Here is a 23,303-nt window from a genome sequence, read left to right as displayed (position 1 = left end):
CCCGAACCCAGTCTTCGAGTCTGACAAGATGACTGATGAGCATAACTAATTTGGTGCAAACATTTACTTGCCAGGTGGCAGGTAGAGCTCAAAAATTTACTCGCCAAATGGAGCAATTTGCTCGCATTTGGCGAGTGGCGAGTGTTAATTTCGGACCCCCCCCCCCCCCCACACACACACACACACACACATTTTTTATAACACTGCTTTTATTGTGTTGCGTTTGGTTATGTTCTGGTGACGTGTAGAACTTGGGAGTGCAGGCTGCTGCCTGAGAGGTGGTTGGAGACTCCAATGGAGTCTCCATGCTGCTTGTTTTGGTCACTTATGTGCGTGAGGCGAGTGGTGTTACGACCCTTCCTGGGGAGTTTGGCTCGTGTGCAAAATGGAAGGGACAATAACACGGGATTTAAACGTTAAAATGATGATCAGGTTTATTTACAACTACAAACAAACATAAATCTTTCCATCCACAGGTTGGGAATAATAAAACTAATTCTGTCTGTGGGAAATTAAAACAAAGTTCAAATAACTAGGGATGTCCCACTGGGCAAAGATTACTGGGTTCTGAACCAAAATAAGGATCTCCAAAGGTCCAAACTCTAAACTGGGTGGTTAAACCAAACTCAAGGTGATATTTTAAACTAAACCGAAAACCCACAACACTCTAAATGTAATAAAAGGGAGATCTGCACCACAAAAAAGACCAAAACATAACAGCTTATCCCAACGCAAGAAGCTGTTAGTGAATATGCTAACAGTAGCTTTACCAAAGTTAAGTTCAAGTTACCAAGTTTAAATAAACCAAAAATACCCAGCAGCAAACAGACCAGCACAGAGGGGAGACTGCTACTACCAAAACAGCTCTCTTAATGTCTGAAAGAAGCTCCTTTATGAAGGGAGAAACGCTCCCGGTGATGTTCTACATCTGCGATAGAGACGAAGCAGTGCATCTGACACCGGAAGTTGTTGTCTGTGGACAGACAATACCGAAGTTTTAAGGTCCGCAACGTCACTTTCCGTGACAAAAAAATGCTGACATCACGGGTGCGACCTGTGTTTACACTAGCCGGCATCATGGAAGCCCTCAGAGCTGCGCTCTGTCACTACCCGATCCATCAATTGTCCAAGAGCTTTCTGCTTGTTTGTTTTTGCAAGCGGAATTACTGCTCCTTGCGGAAGACCACAGACGAAAGACGAGGTTAAGAACGGGGGAAGTACTGCCGCCTACAGGTCTGGCATGTCCTTAACAACGTATTTATCCGGGTACGTGTGGACAGAGTTTTGTTTTAAAACGAGGTGGTGTGGATGCAAGTTTTTGGAGGGGCGGATATTCGTTTTTTTAAAAACCCGGCTATGTGTGGACTAGGCCTGAGAGGGTTTAATTACATGAGGGCTGGGAGCTTGGGTGATTGGAAAAAGAGAGGCAGGTGGGAGCAATTAACAGGGACACATGACTGAACAGAATAGAGAGACAGGACAGGGTGTGACAACAATGAATGAACTCTGATGAAACACGACCTTGTATGTAGTAAGAGCTTCATTAAGTGACTCAGAAAGGTGTGATGTCTGGGTTTATAAAATAAATCTGGCTGCTTGTTTAATGAGGTTTAGCATCCAACACCAGTGCAGAGGTACGGTACCCGTGTGTATGGAGGCTTCTCGACGATCCTGCTGGTTGAAGTCTCCTTGGCAAGTGAAGAGTACCAGACCGTATTCCCCTTAATTCACACCAGCTGGTCAGACATCATCTCCGGGGGTCTCGTTTATCAAACATTGCGTAGAATCCTTACTAAAACCGTACTTAAGCTCAGCAAAAAAAATGTACTTACGCCAAGTAGGTTTGTGATTTATCAAACATAGAGTACGCACAGCTGCACGCAATCTCCGCATCATCAATCAGAAACTATCTACAAATGTTCAGCTGCTTTTTAGTCACATCCCACCCTCACCACGCCCACTTACTGCCATAAATAGTCAATGCAAAGTACCTTGTGGATCTCATGCATATACATAAGCCGGCTTGTTGCAGCATTTCGATCACGACCGCAGATCAAGGAAGCGCTGTTTCACAAGCAGAAATTCAGGTACTTGTGGGTGAGGTGGAGAAATAAAGGAAGTACTTTTGCAAAACAAGAGAAAATCCGGAGTGGCACAGCGTTGCTGAAGCCGTCAATGCTGAGTTCTTCGATCTGTGGCGGATATAAAAAAAAGATCCGATCAGGATTCGATCTCCAGACTCCTGGGTGAAAGTCACGCGTACTAACCAGTCAGCCAAACGCAGATCTCCCTTGTTCAAGTAGCCAGGGCGCATGATCACTCGGGTCACAGTGACAGGACGCACTGTCACAGACGCACGACATTCTGTCTCAATCTGTCCCCCTGCTGATATTCTACATTCCGTATTCTGGCTGTGTGTGTGTGTGTGTGTGTGTGTGTGCGTGCGCGTGTGGGGGGGGGTTTGTTCTGTGTGAAAACGAAGCAGTACAAGTAGGGCTGCGCAATTAATCGAATTTTAATCACGATTACGATCTGAGTTTTGAACGATTATATAAACAAAACAAGCCGATTATTTGCTCCTCCCACTTACGCTGCCCTGGGTTGCAAATGAAGAGCTCCTCCCACAGTGTTGCCAACTTAGCGACTTTGACGCTATTTCTAACAGCTTTTCAGACCCCCTTCTTGACTTTTTAAATCTTAAAAGTACCTAGCGAACACCTCAGAAACATCTCTGGTAACCCTTAGCTACTTTCTGGATAACTGTCGTCGACATTTCCTGCAGGATAGCTAAACACTCCGCCTGCGCTCCCGACCGTTCTTCAGGACATTAGGAAAGGGAATAATGTAGTGATGTGTTGGTCGCTAAAGAAACGGCTGGATTAACCAGAGTGAGTGACACACACCGTACCTGCAGACTCCTGAGCCACTAAAAACGGCTAAATGTGCGTGTGCGGCTTGCTAAACACACGTGCAGCTTGCCCCGATTGTTGTGAGACCGGGTTGGGGGGTGGGGGTGCAGCTGTGGTTGGGACAATTATGACATTAACTGATGGACCTGTAAATAAATAGTTTATAAATAAGGAAGAAATAACTTCCTCACGCTGATAAATAATAACTAATCTCTCTGAGGACACGGTGCTAGTGCACTCTCCTACAGCACCTTGACACGACTCAATAAATGTTATGCAACATTTTGTGAACATCAATTTATTTGCATTTATTTGTTATAAATGCCACTGTATAATTCTTGCTGTCAGTATTAGCAAGATATTGGTATTTGGGCCTGTACTGGTTAGACTTAAATGAGTTAAACCAAGGTCTATAGCCCTTGGGTCATAGACTATGAGCTATAAGTATATTGGTCTTTTTATACTGGGAATCAGGAGTTATTTTAGTGATCATCTTGTTTCTTATTTATTTTTGTCCTGATTGTGTCCTGAGCAATTTTATGACTGAATAAAAACAAATAAAATCAACATAAATTGAAAAATCGTCTTAAATAATCGAGATCTCAATTTCAGTCACCATAATCGTGATTATTATTTTTGCCATTGTCGAGCAGCCCTAAGTACAAGTGATAATGTTGCAGGATTTCATAATTTTATCCTTCTCAGCAGCAGCAGCACTGCAGGTGCTCTCCTTGTCCAAAATGTGTGTAAGCCAGGTCCTTAGTCAACTTAAAGTTGCACACATTTTTCCGCTAAGTTTTCTTTCATAAATCCCAAAGTTTGCGTGGAAAGTTGCTTACGCAGTTTTCCGACCCCATTTAGTGCGTAAGCAAGCTTGATAAATGAGGCCTCTGGGCATTTCATGGCTGATGAGTTGTTTGTAGATTGAGGAAGTAATAATTGGATGATTCAATAGGATGGTTCATATGTCGCTAAAAGTATTCACTGAAAATTCTGGTTTGCTTCCCCAACGGATGGTAATTTAGTATACCGCAAATCCTCTAATATTAGCCTGTATTTAATTAACTGCCGGGTATCATATAGGCTGGTGTCTGAGTCGGCGGAGGTGAATAATGGCCAGTTTTTTATTGTGGCCGGGTGGAATGTGGTATCAAGCAAGTACGGGGGGCGGTTATGTCATCCGTCTCACTTTTGATACTCTCTGAGAGCCGGATAAGAAAGACCTGGACGGACTGATGTCTGGAGCTTGATGAGCTTGAGTCAAATTTTTCATTCAAATTTTCATTCAAATGTTTTTTTTTTCAATATGTTAATGTATCCTGTATTTGTTTGTGTTTATTTTATCATTGTGAATGAAATAAAAGATAAAAAAATAAAAAATACAGGCCTGGGCCTGTATTAGAGGATTTACGGTAAGCTGAACGTTTTTGGCTGGAACTGGGGAATATAGGAAGTGTTCTCTCATTTAAGAACAGGTTGTTTATAAGTTTTGACAAATCAGAAGCCAGAGAGTGTTCTCAAACACTTAGAAAAGCTTATTTCACTTAATGTGAAGTAAATCTGTCAGTCATTAAATGCTAAAATGTTAAAATGCTGAAATTAATATGTGACATAACTGATTATAAATCATTATTAAATCATCAATTGGACTTATTTGATATATTTAAGATCTGAAATAATAATAAACATTTATGTTGATTCGTTCATTACTGTGTCCACGTAGGGTCGCCGGGGGACTGGTGCCTATCTCCAGCGGTCAATGGGCGATCAGGCGGGGTACACCCTGGACAGAGAGCCAGTCCATCGCAGGCATTATTAAATCACTGTAGATAAAACCACCCACGATTGTAATCAACCTGTAAGGTGAGGAAATAATTTATGGGACAGAATAAGAATCATTTTATTAAAAGAGAAAACTCTTCCTTCCACATCTGGAGAACCTTGGGTTTTGCAGGCACTGGTAAATAGTGGCATGAAGGAGGTCAGGAGATGTGATTGTTTAGACTGTCATGCCTCCTCCTACTGTACGACAGAGAGAGTGGGTGTTTGTGTTTACAGTCTAGGAGGAGAGATCTGGACTAGAGACTACCTGGATGGGGAGAAGTTGGCCGTTGTTACCTAGCAACAACCAGGGGCGTCGGACTGGGGGGGTGGGGGGGGGGTACCGTTTACCCAGGGCCCACTGCAGGGAGGGGCCCTGAGACAGCTTTGAATAAAAATGTTTTATTGTTGTTGTTTTTCCCCCCAACTTACTTAATGTCTTAATAAACTTCCCTTTACCTGGATAAAGAGGTTAAGAAACAGAATTTTGCCTTAAAAATAATAACTGAATAATCTCTGAGGCATCTATCACCCCTTAAAAATGTGCAAAGTGGTTTAGTGCACACCAGCGGCCAGGGGCTGCACGGCCGCATGTACAGCTAATGAGACATCGCAGATGCCGACAGCCAGAGCTGGAGGCAGGAGAGTCAGTCATGTCTTTTCCCAAGAAAGGGAAATCTGCTTCCAGAAAAGAAAAGGAGGAGAAGGAGAAAAAGTTAATAGAACAGAGGCAAGTATTAACTAGGTTTTTCAAGAAGGAAGGTGAGCAGCAGCAGCAGAACACAGTTTTAGCTGATATTAGCTAGCTCTCAGAAGCTACATTCATGTTAGGTGTTCAGTGTTAGACGCCTTTTGTTTCACCATCAAGATCAAATATAAATTAATTAGTGTTATCAGTGAAAACACTAATTAATTTATATATATATTAATCAGAATTATTATCGCGGGCGGCCGCCGCCAATTAATTCGCGGACATCGCAGTAAAAACAGGTTCACTCTGTGTGGATATTTCAGCTCCTTCCCAGTCATGGACCAGGACAAACTTGGTATCGATGGATTCGTGGTAATCTCAGGAATGTGAAGCTGCCACTGTTTTTCGTATAGCATGATGACACTGGTGTTGGAGGATTGTTATTGACTTGGTTAGATATTTTAAGCCTATTTTAAATTTCTTTATATTTGATCTTGAAAACGGACAATCTTATAATTTGGCTGATAATGCAGGGATTATAAAATTTGGAGTACATTACATTCACAGAGAGAACCTGGTTTATTTCATGTCATATGTATTTAATATATCAATATATATCAGCAAAGCTTAACATCATGAACCATGACAGACATGACTGAAGAGCAGATGAAGATATTATGCCAGGCACTGATGAGAAAATATTACAAGGATCTCACAGCTGAATTTGAGAATGAGATGCTACACCTGAGAACAATATATGGTGCCACATTTCCACACATTTGGTCTCCTCTGCTTAATGCCATACAGGATGCAATTACAGAGCATTTTTGGAGAAGTTTGTATTGGACTGAGGATATTTTGCACACTACCTGTGACTGTTGCTGGGGGTGAACGGGCTTTTAGCAAACTGAAACTGGTGAAAAATTATTTGAGATCAACAATGTCCCAGGATAGACTGAACAGCCTAGCTCTTCTTTCTATTGAAAGCCAATTAGCCAAAGGATTGGACTTTAAAGATCTCATAAGTGATTTTGCTAACATGAAGACCCGTCAGTGGGCATTTACTGGAAAATAAATTCCAGGATTTTTGTTTGAACACATTGTTGGCAAATAAAAATAATTATATGTGAAGTCTGGACATTTCATTTTTATTATGCTGGCATTTGTATTTGCTCAATATAGAGGTTAAACTAAGATCATATTTATTATCTTGTCTTATAGCATGACAACAAATGTGTAAGAGAGATATTACGTAATTGAGCATGGGGGCCCACCTAGATGACTTGTACCTAGGGCCCAGAATTTGGTGCTACGCCCCTGGCAACAATCCTGTCCAGCTGTATGCTTTAGCTTAGCAAAAATTTGCAGAACTGATGGAAAGAAGCAGCTGAGACAGAAAACTGCTTTTGTAATGCCGAAAACTGCTTTGGGGGTGTTTTTCATTTTTGAAATAACAATTAAACATGGTTACAAGCTCCATGTAGTGGATTTTTCAGGATAAAGGACCTTTAACACACTCACAGACCTTGCATGACACTGAGCCACCAGTTTCATCAGTGAAAAAAATGTTCCAAGGGGACAGAACTAAACTGAATCAGAAGTGACGCTCACAATAACCAAACATTTTCACACTGAATGATGCGTCACCATAACTCAGCCATAGAACACATCAGTGACTCCTTTGTTCAGGCGCTGGTATCTACCCCTAGTGTTGCAGAAGGTACTTTTAAAATATGTTCCACTGCAAATTAGAGAATACATGCCTATACTAGGGCTAATGCAACTGCCTTTATCCAGGGGTTAGCCAGGCTGCACTAATCCAGCTCCAGCTTGTCCAAAATGCTGCAGCTAGATTCCTGACAGGCAGCATGAACATATCACTTCCCATAGACTCCTAGTTTGTTTTAGAGTCAGGACGCCTGCCTGTGTTTTGAAGTTCCTACGGGTAACACCTGCTTCACACTGGAAGCATCAGCTGAAGTCTGGCATGTCCCAGAGGCGGCTTGTCTCTACAGATAGGGTTCTGTTCTTTCTTCAAGCTGCTTCTGGGACACGACAATTTCACCAGTTAACATAGGGCTAGACAGGAAATCATATACAGTTTCAGTGTAACCCCCCTTCAAAATGAAAGACTACTGCAGCGATGCAATTTTAATCTATGTAGATTAAGTTAATACATGTGACCTAACAGTATCGTTCCAGAAGCGTTTTTCAAGGCTTTATTCCTGGCAGAGGAGAGGAACAACATCACATATGACATCAAACAGCAATGACAAACGTATGGTGGATGGCATATATTCGAGGGATTTTGTGATCTTGCAATTCCAGCGAGGAGCACAGCAAGTAAGCCTTTTCATGGCCAAGACGCTCCTGGTGTGTGCTGGATCACAGCAAAAGTAAACCGTTCTGCTGCTGTTCTGCTCCGCTGGTGCTTCCAGTGTGAAGTAGGGGTAATGCTCGACATATATCTGTCTGACCTACTCACCTGATACATCCCATCACGTACACTTAGGTGGTCATACAAACTTAGTAGCGGGTCCCCCTGTGAAATGCATGACTAGTGGAGGCAGTTGGAATAATATGCAAACTCCAGCTTTCATCAACTCTTATCATTAAGTCACAGCCAATGTGTCTCTTAAAGGTACAGTAACAGCAATCACAACGACCTCTTACAGATCATTACAATATTTTTAGATGTTTTTTTTTAATCCCTAAAAATTTCAGATACTTTTCTAATCAATTCTGTCGGTTTATTATACACTACCTGGCCCAAAAAAGTTGCCGCCATAAAAAAGGGTCACACAATCTGTGGGCCCGCCTTTAGCTTGACTACGACACATTCGCTGTGGCGTTGTTTCGATAAGCCTCTTCATCAGATTTATGTCCATCCAGTGTTGCATTGATGTCTCACCAACATCTCGCATCGATGATGGTGGATTCTGACCGCTGCACAAAGCCTTCTCCAGCACGTCCCAAAGACTCTCAATGGGGTTGAGGTCTGGATTCTGTGGTGGCCGATCCATGTGTGAACATGATGTCTCATGCTCCCTGAACCACTCTTTCACTATATGAGCCTGATGAATCCTGGCATTGTCATCTAGGAATATACCCGTGCCGTCAAGGAAGATGGAATAACCTGGTCATTCAGCATATTCAGGTAGTCAGCTGACCTCATTCTTGGAGCACATCCTGTTGCTGAACCTCGACCTGACCACCTGCAGCAAGCCCAGATCATAGCCCTGCCCCCACAGGCTTGTGCAGTAGGCACTAGGCATGATGGGTGCATCACTTCATCTGCCTCTCTTCTTACCCTGATGCGCTCTAGAACAGGGTCCATCTGGACTCATCAGACCAGTTTTTAATTAAGTGTTGGACAGTTCTTAACCCAGTTGTAGTCGTTTCTGCATCTCCTTAGATGTTTTCTCTGCTTGATGCCAATGATCTGACCCTTCTCACACAGACTATTTTATTTTTCACGACCACCAGATGTGTCTTTCCACCTGGTTGTTTAAGAAATGAGAAGCAGCTCCTTGCACCAGTTGGGTTAAATAACTTGTGTTGCTGAAATATGCAGTAATGATCCAATAATAGGCTCCTACCTGTTTGCTCAGGTAAATCCAGGTGGAGACTTTTTTGGCCAGCAGTGCGTGTTTCTAAGCAGAGTGCCTGTTTTGACCTCATGGTAGAAAATGATTTGCATTTATTGATGGTTCTTCTTTCATATTCTTCCAACAGATTATTGTAGCAATAGACATGTGTAAAGGTCAAAGGTCATTACAATATCTACTGTTAAATAGATAGAAACCTGAAGCAGTTTAGGACATTGTCCTACGTGGTTTAAAAATGTCCTCTGTGAGACAGTCCCACGTCTGCCAGTTTGGCAGGCATAGCCAAAAACTGGTGTGTGCATGAATTATGAAACTTTTAGACTGCATAAATTAGTTTAATTTTGTATAAGAAATAAAAACAGCATCTGCTTCCTCTAAACATCTGAACCAGGACCCTGAACCAGCTGTAGCTGGGTGTGTCTTTACCCTCCTACGTGTAATGGGAGCTCATCTTTATGCTGAACTAAGGAGGAAAGACTCCTATTGGCTCATTTATCACCTTTCCTCTGTGTTTATTTTTCAGATCCTCTCTAGCAAAGCAGGAAGTCCAGGCAGTCTCCACACACATTCCCCGGCTGTGTGAACTGATGATGTCACAATGTCAGCAAGCAGCTCTAAACTGTCCTCTCTGTTGTCAACTCATGCTCTCAAACTTGCCTGTGGTTACTGCTGTCACCAGGAAAACGAAATTACGTACACCCTGAGGCCAGTTCAGCACCAGTGCCAGTGCACCGTCCTGCTCTGCAAAGCCAAAGATGGCAGCAAATGGAGGCCCATTTCTAAACGCCCCACATTTCCAATCCCAAGCAAATATAAAGTGTGCTGGCACTTTAAGGAGAACTTTGGGTGCACAGTGCACAAGAATCGTTGCACCTTTGCAAGAAGCCAAGAAGAAGCTGCTGTGTGGATGTTTGAAAGACAGCAAGGACTGGACCACCAGCTTCTCTGTGATATGGTAGCTCGGACCGGGAGGGAACCCCAGCAGGCCAACAGGACAGAACCTCTGCAGGAGCTTCATGCTCTCATAGACCTGAAGGTGGTTTGTGATTTGTGCTCCAACAAGGTGAATGAAATTACGTACACACTTCATTCAGTTATACACAAGTGTGCTAAAAATCTGCTTTTGGCCAAAGGCAGAACCTCAAACCACTGGAGGTCCATTTGTGAGCGACCCACTGGTGGTAACATGGGTCCTAATGTTCTCTATAAAGCGTGTGACTACTACGTAGAGGGCTCTGGATGTTCACAACACAAACTGGGCCGGGGATGCTCTTACGCCAGAAGCTCTGAGGAGGCCATGGTTTGGAACTATCTTAGAGAGAAGAGAATGGATAAGAGTGAGTTAATCAGACTGATGAGTGAGTCGGACCCTGACTCGGAGACACCAGAATCTGCAGCTGAGAAAATACTTCACAGGTTTTCTGGTGAGTTCACAGAGTTCTGCCAAGAATGTTTGCTTGAATGTCCCATGAGACTAACATCTAAGCGGTGGAACGAAACATGTGCTGCAGACACGGCACACACCTGGAACCCAGTCTTAGTCCATCACCTATCAGAACATAGCACAAAGCAAATCTACAGCCAGATCCGCCCTCGTCCCCAAAACTGTCCTTTTGAGTACTGCAGCCATGTCAGACAAGGCAAACCCTGCTGGCACAAGGTCGGCCGCTGCAGGTCTGCCCAGAGCGAGGTGGAGATGGTCGTGTGGAAGGCAGAGCACAGCGGGCTCTCTGTTCGGCCTCATCTCCTTCAGCTGAGCCTTCCGAAGCAGACCCGGTCCACACAGGTCACCATCTTCTGTAAAGTGTGCCTCCTGGCGCTGTCCTCCCCTGAGAGTTTCTACAGGCACTGCTCCTCATTAGAACATGCCCAGCTTCTCTCCCAAGACACCACCACCAAGTGGAAACAGCGTCAGCCTCCTCACAACCGGCGAGCTGAGTTCTGGTTCTGTGGCAGGTAAACAGCACCATTCCTCACAGCGCTACAGCTTCACACAGCACTCACTAATGCTAATGAGAGCAGATAAGTTCTCTTGGTTCTTCTCCCTCCCCTCCTTAAACCTATGTGACCAGTCTCGGGGTCAGATTGATGCTACTGTGTTTCCTGATAATAACTTTTTGCTTTCCTTGACGTTGGATGTGCTACTACTAGTTTATCCGTTTAATTATAGATGATAAATACAATAAAGTTTATCTCTCACCAAATAGAATATTTACTAAGACATCACAATATAACTATAGATACATTACTTGTCTTTGTGTGTGTGTGTGTGTGTGTGTGCGTGCGGGTGTGTGTGTGTGTGTGTGTGCTCTGTCTTCTCGATCCCCAGTGAGTCGTGGAGGATGGCTGCTTATACTGAGCCAGGATTCTCTGGAGGTTTCTTCCTGTTAAAAGGGAGTTTTCCTCTCCACTGTCGCTTTATGCTTGCCTAGTATGAGGATTGCAGTTTAGTCACTGACACTAGTCAGTGACTTGATGCAATTTGCTGGGTTCCTTATATAGGAAACATTATTTCTGATTGGCTTAATGAACTGACCTGAATTGGAATGTTTATTATGTGAAGTGCCTTGAGACGACTTTTGTCGTGATTTGGCGCTATATAAATAAACTTGAATTGAATTGAATTGAACTTGAATACTGTGAGGTCCTGCTTTTTTCAACTCCGCTGCCCTACACACCTGAACACCACCCTAAGGAGACCACAGCTAGTTATTTAGGAATCCTCAGATTCCTCACCGTAACAAATAGACGCTCTGTAGCCCTGTTTCCGTGTTCAGGCTCCCCTCCACCTATCTACGTTCTGCTGATCAGGTCTTGCTCTACATTCCCAAAATGAAATCCCAATCCCACAGAGAGTGGGCTGTTGCGTTGTTGTTTTTGTCTTTATACTCCTGGACTGTGAGAGGCTTTCAGTTCTGCCGGACGTGTCTGTGTGTTGTGGGCCTTTCACATATGGTATGGTATCAGTCTTTCTAGTTTCGTTCAGTTACACTTGGAGTAAAATTAAATGAATAAAATCACAGGTGAACAGGAATCACACCCAGAAGACCTGGCTCAGGGTCAGAGAAGACGTTTCAGCTCTGCTACCAGTGAACCAACACTCGTCAGTGGTGGGTCTGTAAACAAAAGTCAGCTGACACTCTGCAGCGGCTGCAGGTTAGCTGTCCACAAATGTCATGAGATGTCCTTGGAAGATAAAAGTAACGTGTTACTGAGTTGATGTGTAAATTAAACGTTGTCCATCCATTTCTGCCCCCTTGGGTCATGGGGGTTAGGGCCTCCTCTTCCCCAGAAACCTCCACCAGCTCTCCCGTCAGTCACAGTTGACGTCAGCAGCTCCCCATCCCCACTGTAAACAGTATGAGCGAGTTGCTGCCTTCCTCTCCTGAGGCGCCGGATAGTTTGCCAGAACCTCTTTGGAGCCGATCGAAAGTCTTTCTCCATGGCCTCACCAAACTCCTCCCATGCCCGAGATTTTGCCTCAGCAACTGCCACTGCTGCACCCCGCTTGGCTATCCGGTACCTGTCTGCTGCCTCTGGAGACCCACAGACCAGCTATGCCCTGTAGGCCTCCTTCCAATCCAATCCAATCCAGTTTATTTCTAAAGCACTTTAAAAGACCCAGCACAGGAACAAAGTGCTGTACAGAAAGTACATTAAAACTATTGACTAGACAGAAAACAGCAAAGATAAATAAAACACATGATACATAAAATTAAACTAGCCCTATATTAAAAAATAAAAACTTGATAAAACTTGATAAAACCGCATTTGAATCAACTAAAACAGCTAAAATAAAACAAAAAATAGAAACCAACATCTCACAAAGTATTAAAAGCCAGGGTAAAGAGGTATGTTTTCAGGAGTGCCTTAAAAACAGATAAGGAACTGGCCTGTCTTATCTCTAAAGGAAGTTCGTTCCACAGTTTCGGAGCTGCAACAGCAAAAGCGCGATCTCCTCTAAATTTACGCTCAGTCCTGGGTACAATCAGGAGCAGCTGATCAGCAGACCTGAGAGAGCGGGAGGGAGTGTAAGGCTGTATCAGATCCGAGAGATAAGAGGGGGCGAGGCCATGAAGACCTTTAAAAGCAAATAAAATAATTCTAAAATTAATCCTAAAAGAAATGGGCAGCCAGTGAAGTGAAGCTAAAACAGGGGAAATGTGCTCAAACTTTCGAGTGCCAGTTAAAAGACGAGCTGCGGCATTTTGCACTCTCTGTAGCTGACTAATACAAGATGCACTGACCCCAATGTAGAGTGCGTTACAGTAATCCAGCCGAGTGGTTACAAAGGCGTGGATCACTGTCTCAAAGTGCTGCCGTGAAAGAATTGGCTTTATTTTTGCCAGCTGCCTGAGGTGAAAGAAGCCAGATTTTACCACCGCCTTAATCTGATGTTCAAACTTCAGATCACAGTCCACTTTGACTGGTCACTTTGGTTGGTGACAGTTGGTTTAACAAACTGGGCCAAGGAATCTACAAACACATTGGGGGTCTCAGTAGGACTACTAAAAATCATCACCTCAGTCTTTTTATCATTGAATTTTTAAAAAATCACAGACATCCAAGCTTTTATGTCGTCAAGACACTGTAGTAATGGCTGTATGAGGTTTCTGCCTTTTTTCTTTAGAGGGACATAGATCTGACAGTCGTCAGCATACAAATGGAAGACAATGCCATGCTTTCTCAATATAGAACCTAGAGGAAGAAGATACAGAGAGAAGAGGAGGGGGCCTAGAACTGAGCCCTGCGGGACACCACACAAGAGCGGAGCGGAGGACGACACATAGTCACCGAGACTGACACAAAATGTTCGCCCCGCCAAATAGGACCTAAACCACTCCAGAGCTGTGCCGCTAATGCCCACCCAGTGCTCTAAACGAGAGAATAAAACAGCATGATCCACAGTATCAAAAGCAGCTGTCAAATCTAAAAGCACAAGAACAACACAGTCCCCAGCATCAGTAGCTAAGAATATGTCATTAAAAACTTTTAAAAGGGCTGATTCAGTGCTGTGAAAGGGTTTAAAACCAGATTGGAAAACCTCTAATACATTTTGATTTTCCAAGAAGGCCAATACTTGGCTATGAACTACCTTTTCAAGAATTTTAGGAAGAAACGGTAGTTTGGAGATAGGCCTGTAATTCGCAAGATCCTGCGGATCAAGAGCAGGTTTTTTAATCAGGGGTTTGACTACTGCATGTTTAAAATCTTTAGGGACAACGCCTGACCTCAGACTATGGTTTACCAGCTCAAGAACCAAAGGACCAACTGTAGGTAACACCTCTTTTAAAAGTCGAGGAGGAACAGCATCATTTGGAGACCCTGCAGGCTTAAGATGACCAACAGTCTCCTGTAGACATGACAGAGTCACAGGCTCAAACCTGTCAAAGACAGCAGAGCAGGAAACAACGACTGAGGGGTAATGAGCACAAGGACAGATTTGAGCCCTTGTGGAGGAGACCTTCTCAATAAAGAAGAGTAACACATTTTCACAGGCTTCTAATGAGGGCTCGATACAGTCAGCATATGGTGCACTAAGAACAGAGTTAATAGTTTTGAATAAAACACGCGGGTTGTGGCAGTTAGACAAAATAATGTCCGAAAAGTGTTTTCTTTTGGCCTCTTTCACAGTTCTTTGATATTGACGCCAACAGTCCTTCAGCATCTGAAATGACACCTGTAGTTTGTCCTTTTTCCATTTGCGCTCAGCTCGACGGCAGTCGTGTCTGACAGCTCGGGTCATGTCGTTCAGCCAAGGCTCAGATTTGGTTTTAGGCCGCCTGGTTTTTAATGGAGCCACAGTGTCCAAAGCAGTCCGACAGGTGGAATAAAATCAAGAGCTCAGATCATCAGTCTGGCTGCATAAAAAATCCGGGATCTGACAAATCTGGTTAAAGACTGTTGAAAAGTGCTCAGCAGTGGAGGAGTTAAAAACACGTCTGCACTGAGCAACAGCGGGAGGTTTAACTGAGGCACATACAAGAGGAACTTCAAACAACACAGGACTGTGGTCAGAAAACACAGCATCACAAATCTCTATGTTAAAACTAGGGAAGCCATGAGATAAAACAAGATCAAGTGTGTGTCCACGTTCATGTGTGGGACCTGCCACACATTGCACCAGATTAAACGAATCAATAAGGTTTAAAAAGCCCCTCGCCATGGGCATATCAGGGCAACACACGTGAATATTAAAATCCCCAACAATAAGAATACGATCATATTTTGGCATGAATTCAGCCAAAAAGTCAGCAAAATCATCCAAAAAGTCCTTATTGTATTCAGGAGGCCGATAAACCACCGCACACAACACTGTGTGAGAGCAGCCCAGCTCAAACACAGACAGTTCAAAGCTGGTAAACGACGGGGTTGGTAGCTGTTTACATCTAAAATGACTTTTAAAGATAGTGGCTATTCCTCCTCCTCGGCCCAACATACGCGGGGAATTAAAATAGCAGCAATCGCCAGGTAGAAGATCTGAGAAGATGCTGCACTCACCTGCGCTCAGCCATGTCTCGCAGACACAGAGAAAATCGAGTCCTCGGGATGTAAAAAAAATCCTTCAAAATAAATGTTTTATTCGCTAGAAACCTAGCATTTATCAGGCCAAACCTGGCAGGAAGCGGCGGGTCCCCATCGCTAGCCGTCATAGAAGCCCGACACAGAGGCCGCAGGTTTCGCGGATTCACACCACGCCGGCGGGGACGAGGGGAGCAGGGTTTTCGGGACTGGGACGTCCCATCCAGGCCGAAGACAGGTACCAGCCAGGCACAGACAGGATCCAACGATCGCCGAGAGAAACGGAGGTTTGGCACCGCTCCTTGTTTTCTAAATAAGGGCTTGTGAGAATAGCCGAAAGAAGCTTTCAGCTTCACCAGGAAGCCGGCCCGGCGACCCCGGCGACGGCACTTATGCCGGGGTGGTGGATCTGGAACACGGCACAGGTGAGCCGGGATCTCCAATTTTAGCGGGGGCAGAGTTTTATGTCCAGCTTGGTTCCATTTTGCCCAGCTTTTGGCAGAAGGTCGGAGATCCAGTAGGGTTAGGCGATCATATACCAAGAGAGAGTTGGCATTTCCTACAGTAGTCAGTAAAATAAAAACAACCAAACAAAACACTGGTAGTGACAGACGGCAAGCCATGCACACTGGCGCCATCTTTACGCACATCCTTCTTCAGCCTGACGGCTCCCCGAAACTCTGGTGTCCACCAGCGGGTACGGGGGTTGCCACCACGACTGGCACCGTCCACCTTGCGACCACAGCTAGCAACAGCCGCCTCAACAATCGCAGAGTGGAACAAGGCCCACTCGGAGTCAATGTCCCCCACTGCTCTCGGGACACGGTCAAAGCTCTGCCAGAGGTGGGAGTTGAAGACCGTCTTGACAGGTTCTTCTGCTAGGCATTCCCATCAGACCCTCACTATGCGTTTGGGTCTGCCAGGTCTACGCAGCATCTTCCCCTGCCATCTGATCCATCTCACCACCAGGTGGTGATCAGTTGACAGCTCCGTTCCCCTTTTCACTCGGGTGTCCAAAACATACGGCCGCAGGTCAAATGATACGACTACAAAGTCTATCATCGACCTGCGACCTAGGCCAATTAGGCCAAACCTTAACCAATTCAAAACCCTCCTTCGTCTTAATTTAAAACACCTATATACATTTAATTAAACCCCTCCCTTCACCTTTACTCTAACCTTAACCATAGGATTCTGGCCCAGACCTTAACCACTTTAAACCCTTCATAATCCTAACTTAAAACCCCTATATACATTTAATTAAACCCCTCCCCTCACCTTTACTCTCACCTTAACCATAGGATTTTGGCAGCAACCAACCTCTTAACATTTACAGACCCTGTAAGTATAAAAATACAAAGAAAGAAAATTCATCATGAAACAGATGAAACGAAATGATCAGGGACTGCAATCAGAGCCAAACTACAACACTCTAATTTCCTTTACACCTTCTCTTCACACTCTCCTTGTCGCTGTCTTAGGGGGGCACTAGGCAGCCAAGTTAAGCTTAGTCTGGCTCGGCTGTGGTTAAGACATAACTTGTTACCACATCTGCTACCTGGTCTCTATACCTGGCCTCGCTCTTTGACTCTCAATGTGGACGGACCAACACCAGTTAGCGACCCCTGAGCGCCCAACGAATATAACATGGAACAAAAAACAAAGTTTATTTATTTTTATTTTTAAGAATATCACCCTTGGAACACTAACCTGTACAACACTACAGTGAAAATAGACGAATAAAATAGCCATACTAGACCAATGTGGGTCACAACTCTTGAAACAGTGTGGTAGTCAATAAGAAGAAAAGAGCTGCGGATGACGTGCGTCGGCCCGTGCATTGCCTTTGGCTCCCCATTTCAACTGCCCAGTCGTTGGATGAGGCGGCGGGGGGGGGGGGGGGGGGGGGTCATCGAGATAGCTAATTTAATTATCCCAAACTAAAATTGTAACTTTGTGTAAAGTGCAACAACAACTGAAATGTACTAAAACACACTGTATTAATCCATGCTTTCGTTCTTTTTTAAACACAGAAACAGTTTTGTTTAGCTGTTTGTAGCTACAGTTACAGGTAAACAAAACTGTTTCTGTGTTTAAAAAAGAACGAAAGCATGGATTTAGAAAGACACAGCAAGAACACACCTAAGACACACTGTATTAAATTTGAAAATATATGAAGAACATTTTGCCATGAACTTCCACAATCTACTGAAACTACTTTCAATAGTAAAAAAGGAAATGTAAAAGCTACTTATTTTCAATCATCCTTCATGAATCAAGGTCAAACACCGCACATTATTTTGAGGTATGTAAATCTTAGTGTGTGGTACCTGGAAAAAAAATCCAGTAAGGCACCACTGATTGAAAACAATACTGTATACACAAAAAAAGACTAAAATAGTAACTTTGTCTTGAAATATAAAATATAAAGTGTAACAACAACTGAAAAGTACACAGTGTATGAAAATAGAATAAATATAAAGAACAATTTGCCACCTACTTAAATTACTACTGGCCTTTAGTTAAAGAATAAATCAAATGCCAAAGCAAGTTATATCACTCAAGAATCAAAATCTCAAATATCACACTCGTGGGAAAAATCAAAAAAGGTAGGTAATGACTGTAAACAATTAAATAATACAACTGTGATGGCCTCTGCATTTTCATAAACGTTTTTTAGACATGCATAGCCTGAGGTTGTAAACACTGTATGGGAATTAATTAAATTTTGTTCATTCAATTCTAATAATTACATCCGTAAATCATATCCAGCTTACCTATGGCCAAATAGAGTCTGTGTCCGAAGCACTGAAGCCTCATCCAGCCATTGAGTTGAGCAGCCAGTGTTACATTGCGGGTGTTGTCTGTGGTCATGCAGATGAGTTTCCCCTCATCTAGGTTCCAAGCAGCCATCGCTTGTCTCAGTCCAGCAGCGATGTTCTGCCCTGTGTGATCCTCTGGGAAATAAGACGTCTGTAGACATCTAGTTTCCATGTTGAAATCGGCATCTATAAAATGAACCGTGAGGCTCATATACGGTTCCTTTGTCTGGCTTGACCACAGGTCGGTAGTGGTGGTGAAATATTTAGCATTAGCAAGGTCCTTTAGAACGCCCGGGTGACACTCATCATTAAGAGCAGGAGACACACTCAACTGAAATGATTTCAAGATGGCAAGTCGTACCTTTTATCTAAAGTCTCAACAAGTTTCTTGAATCCCACATTAGCTACAGTGTGAATGAAGCACTGGTCTTTGGCGAGGAACAAAGCAATGGCGTTTGTTATTTCTTTGTGTCTTTGAGAGCTTGTGGGGTATTTTGTTGCGTTGTGGAGGGTGTCCTCAATTGATGTTTGGGAAGTGGAAGCTGTCGGGGTTGAGATGGTTTTCTTCTCTATTTGTTCTTTCATTGCCTGGTCATATATCACTTTGTGTGACGACTTTAAGTGGTTAAAAAGATTTGTCGTGTTGCTTTGTGGCGCAAGCACGACGGCACGGCAATATTTACATATTATTGTTTGCTGACACACATCTGCTTCCTCAAACCCGAAGTGTTTCCACACCACAGAAGCGATTTTTCCTTTTTTCTCCACTAACGGTTGTTTTTCTTCGGCCATTATCTCCCCCTTATCTTTTCTGCGTGACTGCTAACACACTAGCCTTGCTTGAAACAACTTTAGCACCGCTGCTGAAGACGAGCACACGTGGGGCTGGCTGTGGGGAGAGCAGTGTGAACAGAGAGTCTCCCGGGCTCGCGGCGCTGTGTTATGTTGTGCCTCACACAGCGTGGCTAGTGTGTGAGAGCGTCGTCACAGGCTTACATGCGGTGCTGCGCTGTGCTACACACAAAGCAGCATGGGGGAAACAAATGAACGAAACCAAAAAATCTGATTTTTTTTCTTTTCATGATCGTTAAAAATTCATATCGTAATTGAGATTAAAATTCAATTAATGGCCCAGCCCTACTGCTAACCCAATGAAAGCTCTAAATGTGGATAAAACAAAAGCTTATTGATGTCAGCTTCTTTCTGTGCAACTATTTAACTCTAGACCACAAAGCTGTGAATATGGGGACAACTGTCCTAAAGCTCATTCAGAGGCGGAGCTGCAGGAGTGGGTGATGCGTGCTGCAGAAGAGAAGGAGATCAGAGACACCATCCAAGTCCAGGGTCTCATGTGTTATAATCAGAACCTCCTGGAAGAGTATAGGAACAGCAGCAATGAAGTCTACATTGTGAGTATAAAGCTATCCGACTAAACATCACCACACTGCATCCAGACTCAGGAACTATCTCGAATATTTCTAATAGGATCAATACATTCCACAAGTTTCTCCCTTCATTTTCTCCTCTCACATCATCGATTATAACTTTCAACAGCTGTGTGAACAAGTTGACGATGTCACCATCTGTTGTGATGAAGATTTAAATGTAGAGATTGAAGAGACCAACGCATCTGGAACGCAACACAGGTGGAACTTCAGAGCTGAAAGTGAGGTGAGATGAAACAAGTTCAGGTTTTTAAATCAGAATGTCTACACACACACGTGCGTGCACACACACACGCACACACACACATGCACACACACACACGCACACACACACACACATGCATGCACACACAAACAGCACACACACACACACAAACACATGCACACACACACACACACACACACACATGCACAAACACATGTGCGCACACACACACACATGCGTGCACACACAAACAGCGCACACACACAAAAACACATGCACTCGCACACACATGCGTGCACACACAAAGCGCACACACACAAAAACACATGCACTCGCACACATGCGTGCACACACATGTGTGCACACACAAACAGCACACACACATGCACAAACACATGTGCACACACACACACACATGCACGCACACAAGCACAAACAGACACACACAACTATAATGATTAAACATGGATTACCCCTATGAACACCCATTTACCTCTAAGATGCTGGCTCCTTCTTGCAGGTAAATGGGGTATTCATAGGTAGTTTCTGCTAGTTAATCAACAACAGACAGCTACATTTTATAAGCTTGACCCTCCCATGATCTAGTCAGAAACAACAAAGCTCCTCGGTTGAGAAGCCAAATGTCTTCAATAAACCAAACGCGTCCAATTGCCCTCACTTGGATCACCGTGACCCAGATGTCTGAGAACCTTTACCAATAAACGCCCAAAAGACATTCAACAAACTCTGTTAAAGGCACCCCAACGACAGATAGTCAGTGAGAGGAGAGTGAAGGGCAGGAGGATTCAAGGTTGGTTTTTTGTTTTTGGCTATTGGGCAGGTGACGGATGCAAACACGTTTATTATGGGACGTCCTATAGGGAGCTTAAGTCTCCTCTCCTTCCGGTCGGCTCATGGGTCCCCGGAAGAATGAGAAAAATGAAAGCAAGTCAACGGGGCTAAAAGAGTTATTTTCTAATCCGCTTTGCCTTAGACCCTGGACCCACATATGTTGTACTTATATTTAAACGAGAAGTAATGATGGGTGTTTCGACCAGTCACGTACTTTCAGATTTATCAGCTTGTAAAAGTTTGTAATTATGACTACAAATTGGATGTCGGTACATCGCATGTGTGATGTCACCACAGAATCTCCTCTCCTCTAGCGCAGCTGCCACTTACCAAATGGTCAAATTTATGGTGGTTCTGTCCTCCTGAAGGAAGGATTTCAACTTTGTTGAACTTACGGACGTTTTCCCTGTTTTTCTTTGTGTCTGGTTCGATTATGTCACTTAGGCGATGCACATTTGTAGTCCTGGACTTATTTTCCAACAAAACCTAAAATAACGTCTCCTTCTGTCCGAAAATAATCTTTTGTTCTTGGTATCAAAATACTTCTTTAAGATTCACGGACATCATATGTGAAATCCATGGCACAAAACAAGCAGAGTTAGAAAATAGCGTTTTTAGCCCCATTGACTTGCATTCATTTTTTCATTCTTCCATATACCCGTGGTCCTGAATTAGGTGGGCACGCCCATACTGGTCCAGTCCGCTGACACAGAGAGAGAGAGTTTACCTTTTTAAACACCAGCGAGTGGGAACCGGATGATGGAGAGAGAGGCAATGCTATAGGTTAGGCAGAATTGTTTTTCTCCACTTTTCTACGGTGATTGGCTTAAACTTCTTCACCACGCTGCTGAGTCGTGCTGTCAGACATGAGTAGCAGACGTGCAAATCTGGTACAGAACAGAGTTTAGAGGCGTGAGTCGTACAGGCGTAATTCAATGCCAAATTGCGTGGTTGCTATGCTAAATGTGTATGCGTTGGCAGGTCTGCATTGTGTATGAGGAGCTGTTGGTGCCATGTAAGCGCTACAATCCTAATCTTCTACGTCTCTTGTTCCAGAGGCAGCTAGAGCATGTGGCGCTGCTGAAACAGGAACCAGGAGCTTCCTTCAGTCTGGGTGACCACAGCTCCGAGCCGTGCATCTACTCAACAGGGAAAAGCTTCCTCACTAATGACACAACTTACACCTTCACCGTGACTTTCACATCCATACACCCAGGCTTGTACGAACAGTGGTTAGTGCTGGATTTTGGCATGAGACCAGTTCTCTTGAAGAAACTTAGAGTAAGAGTAGGCCAGCCAACATCTGATGAGAGGGAAGAAGCATTCCCAAATCGCGGAGCATCCCTAAAAAATGTGGAGCGCTGGAATCGAGGGAACAGGGTTGTAGTCCCCCGTTTGTCCAGGACTGAAGAATATGAGGAACTGCTAAAGGAGTACAAGCCTCCACAGATGAACCTTCTCTTTAAATCCTCCTACAACAAGCAAGCACCACTGACCACAGACAACTACAAACAGATGATGCACCAGTTCCTCTATGACGAGGAACTTGCCCAGGACCAGATCGTTTCAAGGTACTCATCATGTTTGTTTGTTTCACTCATCGTGTTGCAAAGTTACTCTACTTGAACTAAAAGTTTATCTTCCTTAATGCAGGTTGAATGTTTCTGGAGAAGTGACAACAGTGGATAGGTTGGACAGCTCACGGTTTGGAACGACATTTGCTGCTCAAGGAGAACTGTTCTGCGTTGTCTCGATTCCTTACAACCTAACAATCGACAGCCCTGAAGGACTGGTGCTGAAGAACAGCATCCAGTCAGGTCTGATAGCTCCTTGTAACTCAAATCATCCAAACCTCAAGGTTTATGAAGCCACCATTGTGCCACATGGAACAAGGGAAGGCCACATCATTTTACAGCTGTCCAAACAGTGCTGCTCTGATCTGGCTCTCAAAAGCAACACATCATTCAAAATGGAGGTGCAGTTTCAGCTGGACCGCCACAACTTCTGCACCATGCACAAGGCTGTAGACCTCCTTCCAGATACATCCAAAGTCCTACCAGACCTCAGAAACTGTGGAGTTCCTGTCAGTGATGTTACCTTTGAAATCCCAAACACAAAGCAGCAGGCAGCACTTAGCTTCATCCTGGGGAACTGCGATGTGAGAAAGTCTGTGGCTCCTCTCCTCATTTATGGACCTTTTGGAACTGGAAAAACTTTCACCCTTGCCACCGCAGCCAGAGCACTTTGTGAACGTCCACAGAACAGAGTGCTGATTTGCACCCACACCAACAGGTAATGTGCTGTTCAGCTGGGTCTGCAGACACAAAGTAAGATAAGCTTCTGAGCATGTTTCATGATACTAAGCAAAGCAGCAAATCTTGATGCTGAATAATGAATTTAAAAATAGATTAGTCACATTTTCTCCTGT

The 23,303-nt window shown here is 44.0% G+C and overlaps 1 protein-coding gene across 8 annotated transcripts in view; it reads left to right on the top strand.

Annotated features, from left to right (window-relative positions):
* LOC107376421 (3'-5' exoribonuclease HELZ2) overlaps nucleotides 1–23,303 on the top strand; it is an 81,704-nt gene that overhangs the window by 13,553 nt on the left and 44,848 nt on the right. For 6 of the 8 annotated variants that reach the window (XM_070542777.1, XM_070542775.1, XM_070542772.1 and 3 more), the window contains exons 2-6: nucleotides 9,553–10,985; nucleotides 19,599–19,782; nucleotides 19,928–20,044; nucleotides 21,932–22,446; nucleotides 22,529–23,167. In XM_070542777.1, coding sequence (XP_070398878.1) covers nucleotides 9,628–10,985; nucleotides 19,599–19,782; nucleotides 19,928–20,044; nucleotides 21,932–22,446; nucleotides 22,529–23,167 — 2,813 coding nt within the window. In that variant the 5' untranslated portion in view covers nucleotides 9,553–9,627. Of the gene's footprint in view, nucleotides 1–4,632; nucleotides 4,773–9,552; nucleotides 10,986–19,598; nucleotides 19,783–19,927; nucleotides 20,045–21,931; nucleotides 22,447–22,528; nucleotides 23,168–23,303 lie in introns of those variants that run through there. The other 2 variants (XM_070542773.1, XM_070542778.1) reach the window with 2 other exon arrangements.

The sequence above is a fragment of the Nothobranchius furzeri genome, chromosome 12 (genome assembly GCF_043380555.1).
Source record: "Nothobranchius furzeri strain GRZ-AD chromosome 12, NfurGRZ-RIMD1, whole genome shotgun sequence".
In the NCBI taxonomy this organism is placed as follows: Eukaryota; Metazoa; Chordata; class Actinopteri; order Cyprinodontiformes; family Nothobranchiidae; genus Nothobranchius; species Nothobranchius furzeri.
This window is presented reverse-complemented; position numbering and strand designations above follow the sequence as displayed.